Source organism: Exophiala aquamarina (assembly GCF_000709125.1).
Source record: "Exophiala aquamarina CBS 119918 chromosome Unknown aczIA-supercont1.6, whole genome shotgun sequence".
In the NCBI taxonomy this organism is placed as follows: domain Eukaryota; kingdom Fungi; phylum Ascomycota; class Eurotiomycetes; order Chaetothyriales; family Herpotrichiellaceae; genus Exophiala; species Exophiala aquamarina.
Genome location: NW_013550582.1, coordinates 1962922 through 1983347, shown reverse-complemented (window position 1 = coordinate 1983347; position 20426 = coordinate 1962922). Strand labels below are relative to the sequence as shown.

Sequence of the window (20426 nt, the reverse complement as noted above, 5' to 3'; positions counted from 1 at the left end):
GGCACTGAACAAACCCTATTACGATCCCACTTCCCGCAGAAAAGGACATATCCTTTCGTCTGGATGCAATGCATGTCGGTCTCCCAATAAATCGACATACGGACATACTGATATCAATCGGCTCTCTCGCACTCACGGCTGGTTGTGTATGATGCGCTGACTGAGGGTCAGTTGAATCTTTGAAAAGATGAAAAGAGGATGTGGCGCTGGAGGAGGAGAGGGGAAAGGCTCCAGCTGGAGGTTCCCTTGCGGATAGTCTCTTCGTCTTCTTCAAGGGAGATTAAGTCCGTCTTGCGTGCGTCTTCTCTTGGGCATTCTGCCTTTCATTGACCTGTCAAAATTCGTGCTTTCTTGCGTCATGTTATGTTATGCTCATCAGCTCGAACTCATACGTCAAAGGTTTTCGTTTCCTTGTCGTTTGCCTATTCATATCGTTCATATCCAATTAGTTCCCTCTTCTGTCTTTGTCTGACCGTGGTCCGCCTCCGCATTGGCTTGGGTTCTCGATGCACCTGACTTCCGCCTCGCTTTCCCTTTTGCCTGAATTTGACTCTGAGTTTCCATCGGGGCATCGCCATCTGCGTCTGCTTCTCGTTTCGTTCTCGGCCGCGTTCCAGTCTGTCCCTGACTTTGGGTCAGCATGATGGCATCACCGTCTTGATCCGCGTCTTCATGTTCTGCGTTCTCATTTTCTTTGTCGCCGGATAATGCTTGCGGCTCTTCATCTGCATCACCGTCGACAGTTCCACCATACCGCTCATGCCACAGCCGGGCTTCGTCAAGTTGATTGATATCAGCAGGTTTGGATCGGAGCCACTTCATCCTAGGTCCACTCTTGGCACGTTCCGAAACCCTGAAACCATAGACCTTGGGTTCGTAGATCTTGCCCTTTCCAAGGCCAGGTGCAAGATTATGGGTGGCCATTCCGTTGATGGTCGTAGGTTGAGGCGGTAAAGAAGCCAGGGTGCTGGCCAGCGAAGTCTTTTCATCCTTCGTTGGTGTCACTCCAGGAATTGGTGGAGCTTGTGGTAAGGTTAAGCTAGAACTTCGACTTGCAGTCATGCCTGTATTGCTGCGTGCAGTAGTCGTCTCAGTTGGACTGAGTAGACTTTCTGCATCATCGTTTCCTTGGGCTGTGGAGTCCTTGGCCGTCCGCTTTTTGAGGGGAGCCACTTCAAGATCGGGATATGACATGAAGAATAGACAAGGGAAAGTCGTACCAAAGAACGCGCCATCAACGGCTTGAAATCGAGAGTTGGGAGGTGTGTATACGTCCATGCAGCTGGGACAGAACAGCTTGACGGTCTGTTGGCCTGGGCTATCCGTCAAACCGACTGGAAGTACTTTTGTCCCAGCACAATAGACTCGCGGACAGAAGCCAAAGTGCGACAATTCGTACTTTTCCATCATTTGTTGAATTCCAGGTCTTGAGGTGATGTATCGGGCATGAATCAGACCATAGAGGAGTTCGGCAGAGGACTCAATAACACTAGTATCTGACGACGTGCGACCATGCCGTCTCCCGTTAGGACCAGACGACACGCCGGACTGTCTTCTGGGGCCCCCGTTTTGATTGGCCATAGGGTCATCCAATTCATCGCCTAGCAGTCCGTCATCTTCCTCTTCCTCCTCTTCCTCCTCCTCCTCTTCAGACAGGGCTGACGAATTCGTCTCTGATGGCTCGACATCAAGAATCATTTCTAAGGCATCCTTGTACATGGGCACCTGTGCTTGTAGACCGGTCAAATTGAAATCATCCTCGATAAAGTCTTCACTGACTTCGGCGAAATACTCATGACCAACCAGGTTACAGAAGGTGCCAATCCAACTGTCTGGGCTTTGCGAAGACGACTGGGACATTTCGGAGATTGTCGCGGAGGAGCTGGTGAAATGTTGGTAATAGAGGGACTCGGAGAAGTCAGATTCAAGGTGAAGCCTGTCCAGGCCCGGGGCCAGAACGGAGGCTTGTTCTGCAGACAGATTGGTGCTGTTCCGGTGCGACAAGAAAGACTCGCTCTCGTGTTTGGCGTGTGTGGATTGCTTCTGTGCACGGCTGGAGAGGGAGGGGATCAGGACTGATAGTGGGGTGGAGGGGTTGGCCGACGGGTGTGGGTGGGTGCGCGATATCAAGGGGCTACTACAGAGACATCTGGGGTCCTCTTCGAGTTCTCTTCGAGTCGCTGTATGAGAGGTATCCCACGAGACTGAGATGTTGTTGGTACCGAATCGTGTAGACAGCGGGAAGGAGTAGTGCAATGCAACCGGCGGGACTGGAGTGATATTGATTGAGGCTGGGAGTCAGTGGGCGGGTACGGTTGGACCAGAAGGTTTATCGAGTGTTGCGGTTATGAATGATCGTGGGCATCTGGTGTCGACGGTTGTTGGTAGTTTACTGCATATAGTAGAGTCAGTCGAATAGGTGCACCTTCAAATCGTGGGATGGATTGCGCCGGACAGAGGACACTTTCTGGTCTTTGGGGCACTGCCGTGCATGAGAGACGAAACTGGCAGTTGATGGTCCACGCGGGTCTTGGCGTTCAACCAGCACGGCACGTGACAGTCTCTCCCCTGAGGCTGGATGAAAGGGGGAAGGAGGGAACGTCAGCAAGGAGTTATCTACGCATACTCCGTACGAGGTACTCCATGATCCGAATCTTCGACATCTATTTGCAGACTCATCAAAGAACCAACAACGCCAATGCTTAGCGCCTGGGGGTCCAAGCAGCCCTCCCATGACTAAAATAGCTCGTTCATGATCCTCGTCAGTGCTGGCTCGTTGCCAAAGACATTAAACCCTTCCCCAAGCCCAACATCCCCATTGGAACCGACGTAATTGAATGCGTCTGGTCCAGGAGTTGTTGCACCATATCCACCAGCAAGCTCAAACAGACTGGTCAGTTCATTGGTCATTTGTAACGCATCATCTGGGCTGACTCCGAGCTCCTCATTGCCGGCGGCTCGATGCCCGTGGCTACCATAACCTGGGTATTCCACTTTATGGCCGGCTAGCCCGGCCATTGCCACAGCTGCATCAGATTGAGCATCCTGATCAGGATCGTTTGGACCGGGGCCTCCCCGTGCCAACAATGCAATCTTGTCACCTATATCCTTGAGGCCACGGATCGTCCTCCATAGTCTCTTCGAGACATGCGATTTGGTGCTGAATCCCTTAATGAGCTCGATAGCAGCATAGAATTCGGTCCTTGTCTGTGAGCAGAAAACAGCCGGTGCATGAGCCACCGAGAGGAATAGGACAGCCAAGGCTTGAACTAGGAAGTAGTTATAGAGCTGCTGTTGCGTCTTATAAATGTCCGAGATCTGATTCACCCCCGTCAGAGTATTGATGGTATCTTTGGCCACGTCGACGACGTTCTGTGAATAATGTCGATGGTCCATAATGCTCGTTGCAGAGTGGAGGATAGGGCGATATATGGAGATCCTTGCCTGATTCCTGCGCATATACATCAACAATCGTAAACGTCGAGCGCCGCGCCCGGGTATTTCATTCTCGCGAGCAAGATCACGACTATTGAATTGCAAGGCTTCAGGGAGCTGTTGATACCATTGCAGGATCTGGTAATCCAAAAACCCAATTTCGTCTTTCTTGGTTTGCTGACCTCCATCGTAGGCAAGATTATGATACCATACCTTGGTGGCAATCTGATTGTACTTGGTAATGTGTTTGAGATATGGGCGGCTTTCATCCTGCCAAATATAGTCAGTCATGAAGAAGATGAGCCCGGTTCTTTCACATACCGGCTCCGGTAGACCAGGGTCAATATCAGCATCTTGCAATGCAAACGGCATCCCTGTCCCAAAACTCCAACGTCGGTCAAGGGCATACACCGTCCAGAAGATGCGAACGGCGTGTTGATATTCAGCCTTAGTGGTAAATAGCTTGAGCAAGGTTTCCTTGCGATGAAGTCCCATCTCAATGCACATGCGAGCTGCGATACCGATGAAACGCCATGCTTGGGCCTCCTCGTCCCTTTGGAAGTAGAAGGTCGCCTGCAGAAATAGGTTAGCTAGGATGATGTTGGCTTCCTGGAGAGGATGCCTACGGTTAGAACCACCAAAACCACCGACTTCAGGTCGATAGAAGTGACGAGCTTGAGATCGGTGGCAGGCTTTGCTGCATCGAAGAACCTTTGGCCTAGCTCACTGCGACCATGGGACTCGACAGTCAGGGTGATGCCAAGAAGCATCTTGAGGATGGTGGTTTCTTCATCATCAAATGTGTCTGCTCCGGGAAGACCCGGCTGCCCAAGTCCTGTCCGAAGAGAGGCTCCGATGAATTTATACAGCGCATTAGCATGTTGTAAGACCTTGTCTGTGTCCACTACTGGGTACATGATGCCGATCTCCTCTTCATACACACGAAGGATTCGCACAACTTCATTGTAATCGATCAGCCACAGAGGGTCCTTAGATGGATGTGGTGGCAGCGCTGGAATGGGTGAGGCTGCCCGACTTCTATCTGCGGAGCCTAGACCTTCTTCGATCAAATTGTGCGTGATGCCCATTGTCTGTAACGATGATTTGGCGACATCCAATCCATAGAGAGTGCTGGTCGGACCATGAAACTGCGGTAGGCCCTTCGAGGGTCGCTTGGGCGAGATAAGAGGAGGTAGTGTGCGGGAGACGGACATGGACATGCTGCGAATGGAGCCATCCTGTGAGAACTGGGGGTCTAGAGCGCCGACGTAGCCAGCGTCCGATCGATTTCGCAATTCGTTCAGGCTGGCATATAAATCATTTACTTGTTCTTGCAACGACGTGATATGATCACGCATCTGACGGAATTCACTGCGAGCTAGGGTCAGTCAATGATGGTAGGGAGGAAAAAATGAACCTACGCCGAGTCCTTGAGTGAGTTCGTGCAGCAATTGGGAGCGTAGACGCACTCGAGGGAGAGGTTCCCACACCGCTGGCATGGTGTCTGCCCATTGCACTTGATCTTGCGGCGCTTGCACTCATTGCTAAAGATGAACAAGGTCAACACAAATGGCCATGCTATAGCAGCAGACGCGAATAGCCGCGACCGGGGATTTCTTACCAGGCGATGGAGATGTATCTGTTCCGCTTGGACCGAGTGTGTCCTTGTCCAGCGTTGCTGGCACTGTCATCGGCCTTCCTCTTCTCACCGTGACCATTTGGCTGGGGCGAATTGTCTGAGGCAGCGGTGCTGGATGTCATGTTGTCTGCTACCAGTCGGGATCACGCGAGTTGCTCGTCGCAGTGGAGTGATAATGGGTGGTTGGAGGAATAGTTCCGCAGTTGAGAGGAACGCTGAGAGGGCCTGAGGAAGGCGGAATTATGGGAAAGAGTGTTGAAAATATGGGGGAAGGTGGGATCCGCGACAATGGCTGCACTGTTAGAGTGCGGACTGACCAAAGAGCGACCGATAACAGGCTCGCCAATTCTGGGCACTCGAGTAGCCCCGACAATAATTGAGGGGTAGCAGTTAATACGGAGGGAGTCCTACGGGGTACGGGGGCGCACATTCTGCCCAGTAGTCCTCCGTAGTGCCTAGAGACCGCGCAGACAAGTATGCCACAGGTCCGGCGTCGCCCAACCGAAAGCTGAGCGGTGAAGTACTTATGCCCAGTGATACCCTAGGGGCCCGAGGCCCCTTCCCCCCCAACTTCAGCCCTAGATTATCCCTAATCATCCCCAAGTCGTCCCTAAATCGTCCCTAAATCGTCCCTTCAGCGCAGGCCCGGGTTGCCAATGTCAATTCCACCACTTTGGCGACTTATGTAGCCTAATTGTGCACTCAGTAGGCACAAGTTCTTGGCATTCGTCAAGACTAGTGTTCCCCAGCATTTTAAGTTGTGATTATCTTACAGCGATACAATCAGCCATTCTTTATAGAATTTACCTCACTTGACCTCACTTAACGCTTTTTTATTTAATAACTAATGGTCTAAGTATACTAGAATATAGAGGAGAGACTCCTTAATATATAGAATATATCCTTGGAAAGTGATTTTATTTTAAGTATTAAGGTAGTCTGGTACTTTAATGTACTATGCTAACCTAGACTCTGCTTAGCAGGCGCCTATAAAGTATTCTTAATGCGACTATGATATATGCATATACACATAAAAGAAGCAATCCTTATATGAGTATCTACTTCATTACTTCTTTAAACTATAAGAAAGGGCTGTTGGTGGTCTCCCAAATCGATTTTAAGGTCCTCGCATACAGAGGCTGATCGTATCGCTGCAGGATATCGCAACGCTGTGGTGCACAGTGCACTATGTAGTCTTAACGAATGCCAAGAACTAGGGCCTACGGAGTGCTCGATTAATCCTCCCTCGATCCTGCCAGCTTCCCTCCCCTCCACCAAACACGAACGCCCCACTCAGTATTCAGTTACGAGATTTGGAATTCCTCGTTGGTGGTCCTTTGAACTCGCTGCCTTAAGGTGGCCACATATGTCTCTTGTCTAGACTCTCACAGGCATTCCCTTGCCGACGGGAAACAGTGTAAAGCATCTTCAAGAGGTAGGTACTTCGGGTCGAACGGAGCTGGTCGTGTACCTGCATGGCAAGAAACGAAGGGGAGAAAAAGGAAAAGAACGACTCAGAGAAACACGCATGTTTTGGAGACTCCTCACTTGAAACCGTCTCTTCGTGGTTAATATTTTCCCCGGAGCTCGAAGCTTATGATGGGGGCCATACGCCGGGCGAAAGAATCGGGAGGTGTGAAGCCTGCGCTGCTCAACCTTCGATGTGTCCTGTTTCGAAGCTCTGCCTTCGATCACTACCCGAAGTGTCCATTTTTACTAGGATCTCATCTGAGCGAACACCAATACTAATATCCCTTGCGATGCGTTTTCAAGAACCACATCCCAGGTGGTTGACCCGCGGATGCATACCTTCAATTCTGAAACAAACCCAATACCGGACTGCTGCCGGCGGACCATTCCAATCTGATAACACGTCAAACCTACACACGAACTGCCATTAGTCCTTTCACCCCACCAAGTATGTGACTGCTGGAAATGAATCTTTCGTCGCGGAGGCGTCCTCACAGTTGCCGTACGTCTAAATATGCAGCCAGAGTTTCAGGATTGCAGTGCCGCGGAAAGGGGACAAATGATCCTCTGGGCTGTGTGACAAGCACATCCTGGCGTCAACAACTTGATTGCAGAATATTGACCACATCTTAATCTGCATGTCCGGCCTGGAAGTCGTTTCATTGGCAGCCATCGTGGATTAGCTAGGTAATAGGCGAACGAAGCCGAGATGCCAACAGCTGGTTCTAGCCCTGTTCCCAGATTACAGACTTGATGCAGGTTGAGCACTTCGCCAGCCTGGACCGAATAAGATGCCAAATCTGCCTGCGTAAGGACACCCTCTCGTTCCCAAGGGACCGCTGGGACCAATTTACCCGTAGACAATACCGAATCCTTCGGACATGGGGAAGTGACATGTGTTCGTGGGCGTTTCGCCCAACGCAAGACGAATTCAACATCAAGTACGGAATACGGAGTGCTTGCATCAACTACTACTGAACGCCTATGGGGTATCTGCACCCCTTGAGGAGCGATTTCACCTCCGTTCTTATTTAGTTTTCCTGCATGGACCTAACCTTGAATTGCTGCCCACCCTCCTCGGTGAATGCTGCCTATGCAAGGTGACGACTCTGTCAATCAGCATCGAGGCACGCTCCATCGTATTCTTCTACAACATTAGACTGTCACCTGTCCTCTGTGATCTGTCAAAACGCAGGGCAGGAGGAGAAATGATGTCCCAGCAAATGGCGGAGTCTACGTCTGGTATTGGAGACCAGCGTACACGTTCATCCTCAATGGCATTAGCATCATACCCTCGATGAGCTTGCAAGGTCATGGATCCACACACAGGAAATGGCGTTGATCGTCGCGAATAGGCTGGCATCTCACTAGATCATGGAGAGTTGGTCATCAGTTTTTGCCACCCGTTCCAACGTCCAAGGAACTCACTTGTTAGTGTTCTGACAGCAGAATGCTTGACGGTAGCCAAGGCTTTTTGATTTCAGCCCCGGAACGGCAGTATTTGATGGCCAAAGGCTATTCAGATCAGCTATACGGAGTACCTCGCAGGAGGCAAGTGGCCACGGTATCTCTCCACTCCCCAAGTGGTAAGGAGCTCTCTCACGAGCTGGAGATTCTAATCAACATTGAGTGGAAACAATTAGGGATCCTGTGCGATTCCGGGAGGATCAGAGAAGACGTGTCCCGAAGCGAATGGAGGAACGTTTGGGGATCTGGAACAGGCACGGAAGGAACCTGTACTCCATCCCAGCCCTACGACTGCAGCCTCTCTGGAGTCATCCACATACTCCGCTGTAGACATGAGTGACCAAAAGGTCCAATTCTTCGTAAACAGAGAACCATTCAGAAGATTGCGAGGTACGCCCACGAGGTACATAGTCCTCGTTCGTCGGCTCCACGTGTCGATATCTTATTCACAGTTGATATTATGTCAGAGGTGAAGGAGACTCGGTCCACTGGATCGTTCTCTGGTGCGGGATTTCTCATAGCAAGCCTCGGAACTATCCTTACAGTTGAATGCTGGTATCCTGAACCAATTACTGGTCGAGTGGATAAGTCAGCAACCGCCCACACATACACACCGGATTGAACAGGGTGGGATCCTTCTGACAGGGACCCCTGCGTCTGCTGCTCATTTCGCAACGATTCTATGGGGTGTTTGGTCCAGATGCAGAACATGGCCTCCAGGAGCCCAGGATTCGGTATGATCCTTGACTTGGCGACAAGGTGATGGAATGGGTGACTGTGGTGGGAGCAACAACTGCCGTCCTTGTCCGTGTCCGGCCATCATTGATCGGCTAGCATCCTGTTACAATGGCTAAGGTGATGAGAGGGACCTCCGTTTCACGTTTCCCATACGAGCACTGTAGGCAATCTCATAGATGAATGAAATTGATCCTGTACATAGCTGTCAAGCGGTACACGTCATTTCCGGGAGCTACTTGGAAGCAGTCGAGGACGAGGATGTTTCTATGAGACCTTTGGGCCATGAAATTGGACTGCACCAAGGGCATAGACAACCAAGATGGAGGCCAGCCCCCATATGCTTGACTAACGGGTTTTGGAAAATGGGTCCCGCACACAGCCCTAAATCCTCGAAACAAATATTAGCCGAAGGTCGCCATAAGCTGGTCTCCGTTTACAGTACTCAACTGTGAGGGTAGTAATCATAAACACTCTGTATAGTAATGTGATATAAGAGGCAACCTTGTAGCCGTGCCGAGATCATGGTGCACTTGCCGCTCGGCTTTGTCTAATTGGACAAATTGAGCCGCCTTTGAGCCTTTTGCAGCCAGGGGCAAACTATATTTTGATGTGGCTGTTTCGCTAAGGACAATTCGAGCTAGAGCACCGCCGCTGGAGCGTGTTTGCCGGCGGGCAAATGTCTACATCACACTTGCTGCTGGCCACACGGTACTCCGTACAGAGGGTATCAATGACGGAGAACTTAAGTTACTTCGCACCTCGCGTTGGCGACCTGGAACAATTATTCCCACAAGGCCGTAAACTCAGTGCGAGTAAGGTTCGCTCCTTACACTGTAGTACATGCCAGAAACGTTCACTGAATAATGGGCGAGCTGCAGGGTTATTTTGCCAATGAGCGCCGAAGGAAGCGCGGTGGGTGTTCTAGCGTAGAATCACGGCTAAGGGCATGCGAGGATGTTGTTTTAGGCAACTCACGGGTGTGGCAGCGGTGCTCCCACAAACTCTCGAAGAACCTCTAGAGCGGAGGCCCCATGGGTGTTCCACGCTAGTGAACGATCCAATAGAACAGCGCGCGCCTACTACCAGAGCAGGATAGTTCGACGGGGCGATCAGCCCTGAGAATCGTGAAGGGGGCCGGCAGTGTGCTGGTTACACGGCGGCTCTTCTGACCCTGACACCATTAGCATCAGCCCTGTGCTTGCGTTCAACAGCATGGACGAGAGAAATTAAGACAAATGCAGAATGTTCCAAATCTCATTCTGCTCGTATACCAGGCCCGCTAGCGCAAATTCAACTCAGGCTAGGATCTTCGGTGTGGTGGGGAGGGCTGCTTCAGGAGCCCCAAATTTGCAGGGCGAAGCCATGCCAATATGAGCTGGTTGTGCCCTGAATGGCAAAAGCCTGGTGCTTTTGGCCTAGCACAATCCGTCCAAGAGGTCTATGTACTACTCCGTACTCCTCCTTGAGCCTTGGCCACAGTCCTCCAATAGCAAATGTTGGAAGGTTGGAAGGTTGGAAGCCTCGCGAAGGAGAATGGCGTGGCCAGGCAAGCAAAGCATACCTGGCCAACGGTAGGACAAACGAGATTAATCTGGAAGGTGGTGCTAATGTAGCAACCTCAATACAGACAGAGTAAGAGTGACTGGGTACGAGGTAGCAGTAGACACGATACTCCGTGCGAGTGGATTGGCAAGACAACTAGTCACCGATTTATTTTGGGAGGACCTTTGTCATCAGTCGGGAAGGGCGATGCAGACGGACGATCGTTGCGTTGGCGCCCGTCTAGCTGCATGCTAAGATTTGTCGGTGCCGCGTGGCGCTGGCCCCCTGGTAATAGAAGCCACGCTTGAGGCCGAGGTGGTTGCCATGCTCGCTGTCAACATACCCAAACGATGCTAGTCGCTCCCTAGGGCGCGTTTAATGATCCTACGATCCAGGAAACGAACCTCCCTTAGGGCTGAACGGCCAAGTTGCGGTACCATTGGTCGGAACATTCCCCCTTGTTCCCAGGATTCAATTACCACAAGGGGAAAATGGCGAGGCTTCCCGATACTACTCTCAGGTCAGGAGGCTCCTGGTGGACACATGCCAGTGAGTAGCCATCTCGCGTAGTTTGGGAGAGCCCGAAAAGATCTGAAATGCCTCTTGAGGCTTGATCGGTGCTCGGTACGTCCACAGATACAACAGCACTAGTTTGGTCACACGAACGTTGCGCCGCACAGATGCAGTCTCCCGATTCTGAACCCCGCTGTAATCAGCAGTCTCGATCCGTAGACCGCCCCCTTGGAAATACACTCTTACACTCTCTAGTCGCTGGGTCCGAATCAAAAACCTCTTCCCTAACCCTGTGGAGGATCAAGATACGGAGTATAGAGCAGGCACTGCCACTGACTACTAGCGACAAATATGCAATCCGATGACAGATCGTGCTCCAGAGGAGCAGCTACGCGACATCTGCAGTTGAAGTCCATGTACATAGAACGCTGAAGCAGTACGCGTCTCTGCCAGAGCATGGCTCAAATTCCACGGCCGCGTTGAGCAAAAGAGGTGTGATGACAGTCACCGTATCTTCTACACCGATCACATCCCTTGCAGTCTTGCTTTCGACCAGGGCGCGGAGGATACGTGCCCCGAAAGCTGTCCTTTTGTTGAGTTTATGCTTAAGTATCCACAACAGCGTGCCGAGCGACAGTACCAGCCTGTTGGGTCCTCCAGGGAATGGCCTGAGCTCTACAGAGACTCGTAAGAAGTGTGACAGTGCCCACAAGTCCAACCAACCTATTAACTGATGACTTCTCTAAGCCCCCTGGGAGTGACCGAAGCAGAGCAGCAATCGGCCCATGGCCGGAGATCTAGTAGAATTAACTCCTTATTGGATGGTGGTAAACGAGGTGGGCGCTGCTGAAAGTCAAGTCTCCAACCACCTCAACATGTTTGCCAGGCGGCAATCCGCCGGGCTCTGAACGAATCAGGTCTGTATGTATCGATATGGAGGCAAAATAATTTGCAATTCCATCTCAAGTAGGAAGGGGGCTTGGGTAGAGGATATTATAGGCACGAGTGTGCTCATTTTAGTAAGGTAAATGCTCTTTTGGGCCCATCTCGCCCCGAATAGAGCACGGGGTACCTCGGTACTTGAAGGATGAAACTGTGGTGGCTTGTGTGCGATCGACTATACGCCAAATTGTAGCAAATTTAGATATGGTTCCTAGGCAACGCGCCGTAGCCACCTGCAACAGACATCGACCTAGAAGCTATTCTAGTGTAAGTTCAGAACCTTCACGCTTGCAGCTGATCCTCAGTGGGTCTCTAAGGATCATTACGCTGAACGACGCCGTTTTATATAGCAGATGCTGGACGAGAGCCTTGCTGCTTTAGAAGGGTGCTGTGAGGCGGAACATGCTAGGATGGGTCCTGACAGAGCCAAAGGATCCGGAAAATGCGCCCTAGACATGGCAGGCTCACCATAAAGACAGTCTAGGTAGACAGCCGCGTCCACATGTCGACAGGAGAAACTGGCGTAGGATAGCATGCTAGCCGGTCGAACCACCCATGATTGAAATAATCTCGTACATCGCCCATCTAGGCAACCGTCCATGTCTGTGGGTTTTCCAGTTCATTGGTTAGTCAAATGGGCTGGAGTATGTAGAAGTTGTATGCCTGAACGCTATGAGAGTGACGAGAAGGTCAATCCTGCTGCAATTACTCATACGTCCAGGTTAAGCAGGTCATAAGAGGTGGCAGCCATGACACTGATGAGGCAATTATGTCATAGTAGCCTTGTTGGCTTCACCCGGAGGCATTCGGGTATCTTGTGGTGAACTCATCCGACAATTGTGCACGCGCAGTGACGGAATCTGGTTGAGGTTGATATCCTAATCAGCCAACAGGTGCTCCGCGGGCTATGAACAAAACCCTGTGCATTCTGATGGAAATAGTGATAAATCCTTGGGCGCGGTTTCTGCCGGACGGAGCCAGTTACCAGCATCACATTCCGAAGGACACGATTGGCGCGCCTCGTAATTCAAATCGGTTTCTAAGCCTCAAGGCGCGGAGGATTGATTGTCCCCACGGCCGCTAAACCCGATGACGAAGGCAATTAGCATATGGCGCATAGCATTATTGTCGGAGACGTTGTGAACTCTAAGTCAGGGGAGCTGGTGCCGTCTCCAGATCTTTTTGTGCCGAGTACGCGAGACCGAGAAAGCACTGATTACGAATTCAGGTGGCAACACGCAACAAGCAGCATGGCAGGCTATATGATACACCAGTAACCGTTATAGCGTACGTGCTTCTTCTAAACGGGTATGTGGGCGAATGCACTCACTGCTGCGGAGGTCATTAGTGCTCGCCATGAAGGGACGAAAAGGGCAAACGGGCAAACGGGCAAACGGGCAGGAGTTAGATGGCATCCATTGTCGAAGGACCAAACCCCCTATCACCGGAGTGCTCTAGCGATGTTGCCCTGGCAGGTGTATGAGTTACGCAGCAGTACGAATAATCAAGGCTCGAGTCCGTAGTGCTTGCTTGGGATAAATGCTGCTGGTAGGGGGTGGCGGCGGTTGAGCGGCACCAGACTTCCAGCAGCGGACACTGAGCAAGCCGTTCGTAGGAATGACAGTTAAGTAGAAGCCCAGAGCACGAAGCACCTATCTTGGTTAGGGATGGGGACTGACCGGCGGTCGAGTCACACACTCACACCAGGCAGTGCCTCCGTAGTCAGTAGGGTGACTCCGTACCGAGTGCTGTTGTAATCGTAGTACTCCGCAATGGTAGGTGTTGGCAGTGGCAGGCTAGACTTTGAAAAGTAAGTGGTAAAGGGCGTTTCAGTGGGTGCAATTTGGCAGGGCTGCGCCGAGTCACAAAGTCGACGAGGACGGTGTGGGAAGGTGCGAAGGCACGCAAGGGACTGCAGCAAAGGCGGAAGGAAGCCCTTTGGGTTGACGAGTGCCCGAGCAGCCGCGATGAACGAACACGAACTCACCTCCTTCCTGTCCGGCCTGTTCTTTCTGGCCTTACACCGCATCGCCAGAGAAAAGCAGCGCCTGGTCGGTCCCCATCAGGCCTAGTGGCTGCTGGGGCGCAGCAAACACCAAGCTTCTGCCTTACGAGCCCACGACGTTGCAACCAAGTCACTCCGTCGTCCTCCATTCCTCATCCATCCCAAAACTGCATCCTCCACCAATGGTGTGTTCCCAAAGATAACCTTGCCAGGCCTATTTCCGTCAATCCCGGCGGTCTTGTTCGCTCACAAGCCTCCCAGACTCCTCCACCTCGCTCCTGGGTCCTTGAGTTCCTCCTCGCTCGCCCGCCTCCGAGGTACGGGGGCTACCAACACAGCAGGAACATGGATCCCTCATGGGGGCGGTCTGCCCTCCCCTGCAACTACCAATTCTTCATCCACCCCTGCTCTCCCGTCCGCCGCCTCGCAAGGCAGGGCATGGGTCACCGAGCAGAGCGAGGTATGGACATGTGGCCCATGCAACTCTCCCAGAGTCCCAGCACCTCAAACTTAACCCCGGTTGAACTTTTGTGTCGAGTCCCTGGCACCCCTGTCACAAAGACCATGCCCTTCTGAGCCTGGCTGTATTTATGTTTCCTTCCGCACGTATATATCAGGGCCCGACGTAGGCGTCCCATGGTCTATCCATATGATTGATCAGTTACCCGACACTCAACTATTAAGTCTTTGACTTGCCCACCCGCCCCCGTCTTCATCTTTCTAACATTTCACCATCATCCTGCGTGTAACCAAAGACCTGTCTTGAACACTCCACTTCCCAACGTCACTCTACAACCCCGCAACATGCAACGGAGTACGAGTTATTCCTACCCGTCCAACATGGCAGGAAACACCAGATATGCTTCTACACACGCCAGCAGTTCGGCCTTCAGTGCGTCTGCCAATCCCAACGAAGACTGGACTAAGATATCCGACCTCGCTGAAAGGCGGCGAATCCAAAATCGCATTGCTCAGGTGAGTCCCCTGATCGCCCGTGCCCTGGAGTTTCACGGTCCTAACATCAAGTCAGCGGAATTATCGAAAAAAGCTCAAGAGAAGACTGGAAGATTTGGAGCGCCGTGCCGGATCTTCATCTGCTTCTCCTGAACAGTCTCATTCGGAACTCGCTACTCCACCTCCGAGGGAGTCGACCCAGGCAAAGTCTCAATCTATGGCCCGGCAAACATCAAGATCGAGCGTATCTCAAGATTTGCAGAGAGGTTCGCCAGAATTACTACCCCTAGACGACCATTCGTCGCTATTCGATACTCCAGCAGCACGCCATCTCTCCATTAACTCTACTCCACAATTTACCTTCTCTTCATATCCACCCACTACCAGCTATCTACAGTACGAACAACAGCATCCCGTGACCTACGACACTCACCCTGGCTACTATTCAACTTATTCTTATCCTGCCGATCTCACTCCTTCAACTCTGCCACCAACGTTACCGACGATGATTCCGTCGACGTATGTGAAGCAGGAGCATCTCTTTGCAGATGACGACTTGATGAGCCCGTTCAGCATGAACTATGCTTCGCTAGCTGGTCTAGAAGTGCCCTCCAATCAAGCCTATTCCGGGGCCAACTCCCATGTAAATCCCACCGCTTTCTTCTCTCGTTCATATTCAAGCCCACATTTTTGAGCCACAAGATGATCTCTCCGCTCATTCACCATACAATGTTCTCAAGCCTGACGGCTCCAAACTACCAGCTCAAATGCTGACATCCTCTGGCTAGACACCACCCCTCACAGATCCATATTCATTGGATTCGGCACACAACTCACCCAACTATTTTGATGTACCGCTCACCCCCGTGTCGAGAGCGGCGAGCCCGAACATTCACCTCTTTGACATCAGCTGTAACTGAGGTCGGAAGCATGATTCTTGAACGACACGTCTTCTCCAGTCGGTAAAGCCAGAGCCATGGCAACAGACAACATTGGAGACATTCTTCAATGTTAGTGTGGATCCTTTTTGGATTGGATTGGAATGGCTTCAAACGCATCACGGTGTAGGCATTGGCAGGAATTTGATTGTAGCGAGTTTTGTTATTTTGTACGAAGTCAATGGTATCCACCTCTTTCACGTGGAAAAGGATAGATCAATGAGGCCCTTCGATGGGAAAGGGATGAACTCAAGGTTACCTCCAACCCTTGGAGCAGCCCTACATTCTCCTGCATGTTACAACTAGCGCTGGTCTGGCAACGAGCAGCACTTCTGAAGGATGAGCTAGTAGAGTCAGTCCATTATGGCAAATGGACTGGAGAGCAAATACAGTATAATTGCGAAAATTGCCTATTTGACGTGTCTATGATTCCTCTACACCAACTAGACGTGATGTTATTGGCACTTATGGACTTACTTGGGTATGTCTATTTGCCCTGGTCGTAGAGTAGGACGCATTTCTGTGTTTGACATGGTATCAAACACGCAGGGTAGAGGAGAACAGTGGACTACTCGGGACTGATTCCGGGGAACAAATTGAACGGCATCGAGATAAGAATGGGTGGGATAACGGGATAGTGTAATCGGAGGGATTTCAGCTCCTAGGGCTGAGGCAGGGATGGTGGGACTGCCGCCGTTGACAGGTCGAGAAGGAAGGAACAACTGGCACGGATCAACTAATTAGATAACCTCCATTCTCCATTCGGCTTAGTCTCCAAACCAACAGTATCCTCTGGCGTACAGCTGGAACTGAATCTTTTGTGCTTGACAACGAATCATCGCTTGCAAAGCCCTTTTCAAGGAGGTCAGCCTCCTCGTGGTATGTTTCCTGCATGTGTTCTGTCGAGGCCCATGGTTTGATTATCGCCTATTCACACTACCCCTGGAATTCAGGAACCCGGGTACCACTGTCCCAAGGCTAGGAGCTGTAGCAGGCGCATGAAGTCTGCATCGACCCGCCGTCTAGCATCAATCAGTAATCAATTTGCGAGTTCGTCCTGAATCATGGCTGAGCTTGACCAGCATCGAGAACTTTTTGGGTTGAATATGTAAGCCATGTTTATTTTCGACTGTGTGGGCCACGCCGCTTCTCCGAAGCCATTTTCTTGTGGTGCAATCTTACTAAGTGTGGAATCTCGTTGTCTTAGGGGTTGGGGCCCTAATCAATGGATTTCCAGTGATGATCGGGTCCGGGGTGGTCTATCTAAGGTACGAGGCTTTGCCGTGCACAGCATGTCAGAATTCCTCGGGTCTCCCCTGGCATTCTTTTTCTGCACACGATGATCTGCTTTGAAAGTATGTTTTGAAGACTGATGGGAAGATTTTCGAAGTCCTATCTCGATTGCACAACGAAAGGGGCGCACTTCCATGGACTGCTCGACATTCAGGCCTTAGGGGGGGCCGGCTTCGCGTCACAACGAACACGAGGTGATGATCGGCGGCCACTGTGGGATTTGACCTCCTACAATGGCATCGAGATTGCCCTCGACGTTTCGCAATCTGACCGTAAGGTCTATACCTTGATTCTCAAAGACCACGTCCTTCCCCCAAATCCAAATAATGGTCGTGAGCAATCAACCATCTCATGGGAATATAATTTCTCCACCACAGACTGCTCTACAAATGACTCTGCTGGGTTGTCCGAAGTGAAGTTATTCGCCCCTTGGGATAGCTTCCAATCCACATACCGTGGCAAACCGAGTAACGAAACCAAACGTTTAGCCCTAAACAACATCAAGAGGATCAGCATCATGATCAGGAGGTTTGTTGATCGGACCGCCTAAATACTCGCATGCTAACAGGGAGAGGAGTTTCTTCGGCACACAGGAAGGGCAGTTTACCCTGAAGCTTTTATCACTCAGCGCATATGCATTACCGCCGCATACAGAAAATACCACCCTTCCAACGAAGCCAGAGTTTCCCCCTACTCGGATTGCAGTGTCTGCGAGGGCGTCGGCTAGTCAGAACAGAGAGGGTTCCAATATTCCATCAAGAGTCTAAATTTGAGCCAAGGGCAAACTGCGACACCAATCTCTAGTGACCTCCTTGCAAAGACAAAAGAGCACGTTTTCCGGACAGGAGAGTCAACGGTAGGTGTTTCTTTCTGCCATGTCGCACTCTTGCTAGGCACAGGGTCGCTTGGTACCAGTCATATGGCAACCAAAGTTTGCTAGATGTGGATGGGACTTCGCTCCCGTTGCGAACGAGAGACCTAGCTCTGGAAGGACGTCTCCAAGAAGCGCAGTTCTCCTGCTTCTCCGGACTTCTCCAGTACAGCATCTGGCTGAGTCAGACCACTGGGTCGCCTCCCGTCGACTCAGGAAATTTTAGAGCATATCTGGAGATGGATCGGTTCACCGATGCTACGGCTAAGGGAAAGTACTAAAATTTCACATACTATACATGCCACTCAAAGCGAAGATTCCTGGAAGCTTTCATCAGCACTGTTGGCATTGTGCCTCAGCATCGCTTTGAGTGAGTTCCTGGGCCGGCATGTCCCGATGATGTTAGACGGCGGCTCTAGCCACGTAGGATCTTGACCAGTCAGGTGATGCAGAGGCAATCTTTGAGGCGCGAGACTACATCTTGGTGGGTGGCAAATCCGCCTCTGAAGAATAGTTTGCTCCGAACCATTTCACGGCTTTATTAAATCCGGTGCCAAGCGGACGCGTTGGCGGCTCAGCCATAAGGCTCGAAGCAGTGGGATTTGACGTGACGCAGCTCCTTGTCAACCAGGACCACTAGGATTTTTTGGTGCTATGGAGGGCAAGTACCAAACGTGATAGTTTGAGACGTGACGGCTTGGGCGAGAGCAGATGGCTCCGCATCATCCTCTCCACGTCGTCGCTTTGAATTTAGTGATATAGCAAGTAGGCTTTCGCACAATTCTACGTATCTTTGCCAATCAAGGACGTAGCAATTTGAGCTACGTCGGGAATTGTGCAGGCGACTTCCAACTGGTCGAAATACTTACTCAATTGATCCAACTCGATATGATAGACAAGAGCCAGAACGAGTAGGTAATCATATGAGGTTTATGGATTAGCCCAAGAGCTAGCTAGTATGAAATACGATACAGTACCGTACAAGACCGCATGGGTATCCTCGTTGATCGCTCCACAGCTCGATCGTTATTTCCTGTATTGCCCCCGAGGCCAGGGCTGGAAGGTCCGGCAAAGTCGGCGACATCGACAAGGCAAAGGATTTACTCGTCGTCTCCGGAACCTTGGTCAGCCCTACAAGCTGAGGGACCACTAACTCCGTGCGTGTCATTATGGAGATTGTATACTCCGTACTGATACTACTTACACAGGCTTGACAAATGCGATGGCACATTTAGCGCACGTCGATACGCTTTGTTGTTCAATCCACAGGACTTGGACATTAACCATGTCGAGATTGCCGAATTGAGTAGTGATACCATTTTCCGACATGAGTCCTCGAGACTGATACGTTGAATGCCACCTGGGCAGAGTTTTAGTATTCGTTCAATGGCGCGAGCACTGAAACCTACTCGTACCCTGCAACTGCGCTTTGTGGAGAACATGCCGAAAACCACTGACAAATGCACTATCACATTCCGTCCAGAACTACGTATGTATGTACTCGTACATAGGTACATAGGTACAACAGGGAGGGGGCTGCCACCAGATAAGGAGTTGCCGCTCGTTCACATCACACCCTCGTCGCCAACAAGGAAGACAGCGACGTCATTGTAGGACGCCGCAAGACCGTCCCACAGCGGATGTCGAAGCAATTCCGCAAGGTACACCTATCTGGACATTATGGAACTTGGATCCCTAACCTCCTTGCGGGACCGATACCCAACGCACCTAAATGTGCATCTGTCGCTCAGGACCCGGACGAAGCGAGGAGCGTGCACGGAAACCCTGCTGTCGTTTGGACGGTAAGGCGGCGAGTGCGCTGGCGGGAGCAGAGTCGGGTCACGAGTGTCGCCCTGACACAAGGCAGGGGCGGGGCACATTGGGCCAGTTGAAACCAGCCACACCGACTGCCAATTTTAGGGACTATTAGGGACTGTGCTGGAGTTCCAACGGTCCCGCGTTCGTGTACAGATGCGTACCACGGTCTATGGAATATATGCCTGCAACTCCACGCCTGCACCCGCCTAAACCCTCACCCTCACCAGTCACGCCTCTGTACGAGGTTCACTGTGACACCGTGGATTTTGGGAGCCCCAGCATTTTGCCGATTCATCATGAGCTGGTAATCGGAGAAGCATTCTTAGGGAGATGCTAGCCGTGACACGTCACGTGTGCTTAAGATGCCGCCGACGCGCACTCGCATAGGGCGTCCTCTTTAACACGCCTAGCTGCACAAGTCATCTCCCAATGCGAGCAGAAGGACCGGACCAGCGGGCCCTGCTCCTCGTTGCGACTTCGCACTATCTTCCGACTCGGCACGAGGTACGGTGTACACAGTACGAAAGATAATTGTTCTAACATTGTCTTCTTCGCCGTTCTTTGGCTTGGGTTTTTGCCAATTTACTCTCGAACACGCACACGTCGAATACCCACTTGGCCTTTGGAGAGTGACTTCCCATCTGGGAAATTTCAAGGCTAGCTCAAGGCTAGCTCAAGATTCGCAGGCAGGCTCTTTACTATTTGTGCAACATGACAATTACTCCCGCCCACTAAGGCCCCTAGCCGTACTAGAGAGTAGTATTGGAACGGTACGGAGTGCGCGTACGAGTATGTACTGTA

General features: G+C 51.4%; 4 protein-coding genes across 4 annotated transcripts; 2 read left to right on the top strand and 2 right to left on the bottom strand.

The window, feature by feature from the left end:
• Nucleotides 1-435: 435 nt before the first annotated feature.
• Nucleotides 436-1860, bottom strand: A1O9_08055 (casein kinase II subunit beta; the record flags this gene model as incomplete). The annotated part of the gene is made up of 1 exon (XM_013403610.1): nucleotides 436-1860. One exon carries the CDS (start codon nucleotides 1858-1860, stop codon nucleotides 436-438), a length of 1425 nt encoding a protein of 474 aa, XP_013259064.1.
• An 876-nt stretch (nucleotides 1861-2736) lies between these two features.
• A1O9_08054 (uncharacterized protein) lies at nucleotides 2737-5196 on the bottom strand (the record flags this gene model as incomplete). The annotated part of the gene is made up of 5 exons (XM_013403609.1): nucleotides 2737-3705; nucleotides 3757-4008; nucleotides 4062-4806; nucleotides 4857-4979; nucleotides 5057-5196. 5 exons carry the CDS (start codon nucleotides 5194-5196, stop codon nucleotides 2737-2739), a joined length of 2229 nt encoding a protein of 742 aa, XP_013259063.1.
• A 9359-nt stretch (nucleotides 5197-14555) lies between these two features.
• On the top strand, nucleotides 14556-15399 carry A1O9_08053 (uncharacterized protein; the record flags this gene model as incomplete). Its single annotated transcript, XM_013403608.1, has 2 exons — nucleotides 14556-14726; nucleotides 14782-15399. The coding sequence occupies 2 exons, from the start codon at nucleotides 14556-14558 to the stop codon at nucleotides 15397-15399; spliced, it is 789 nt and encodes a 262-aa protein (XP_013259062.1).
• Nucleotides 15400-16848: 1449 nt separating this feature from the next.
• Nucleotides 16849-17580, top strand: A1O9_08052 (uncharacterized protein; the record flags this gene model as incomplete). The annotated part of the gene is made up of 3 exons (XM_013403607.1): nucleotides 16849-16911; nucleotides 17034-17464; nucleotides 17514-17580. Coding segments are annotated over 3 exons (561 nt in total), but the record flags the coding sequence as incomplete, so codon positions are not given.
• Nucleotides 17581-20426: the final 2846 nt, after the last annotated feature.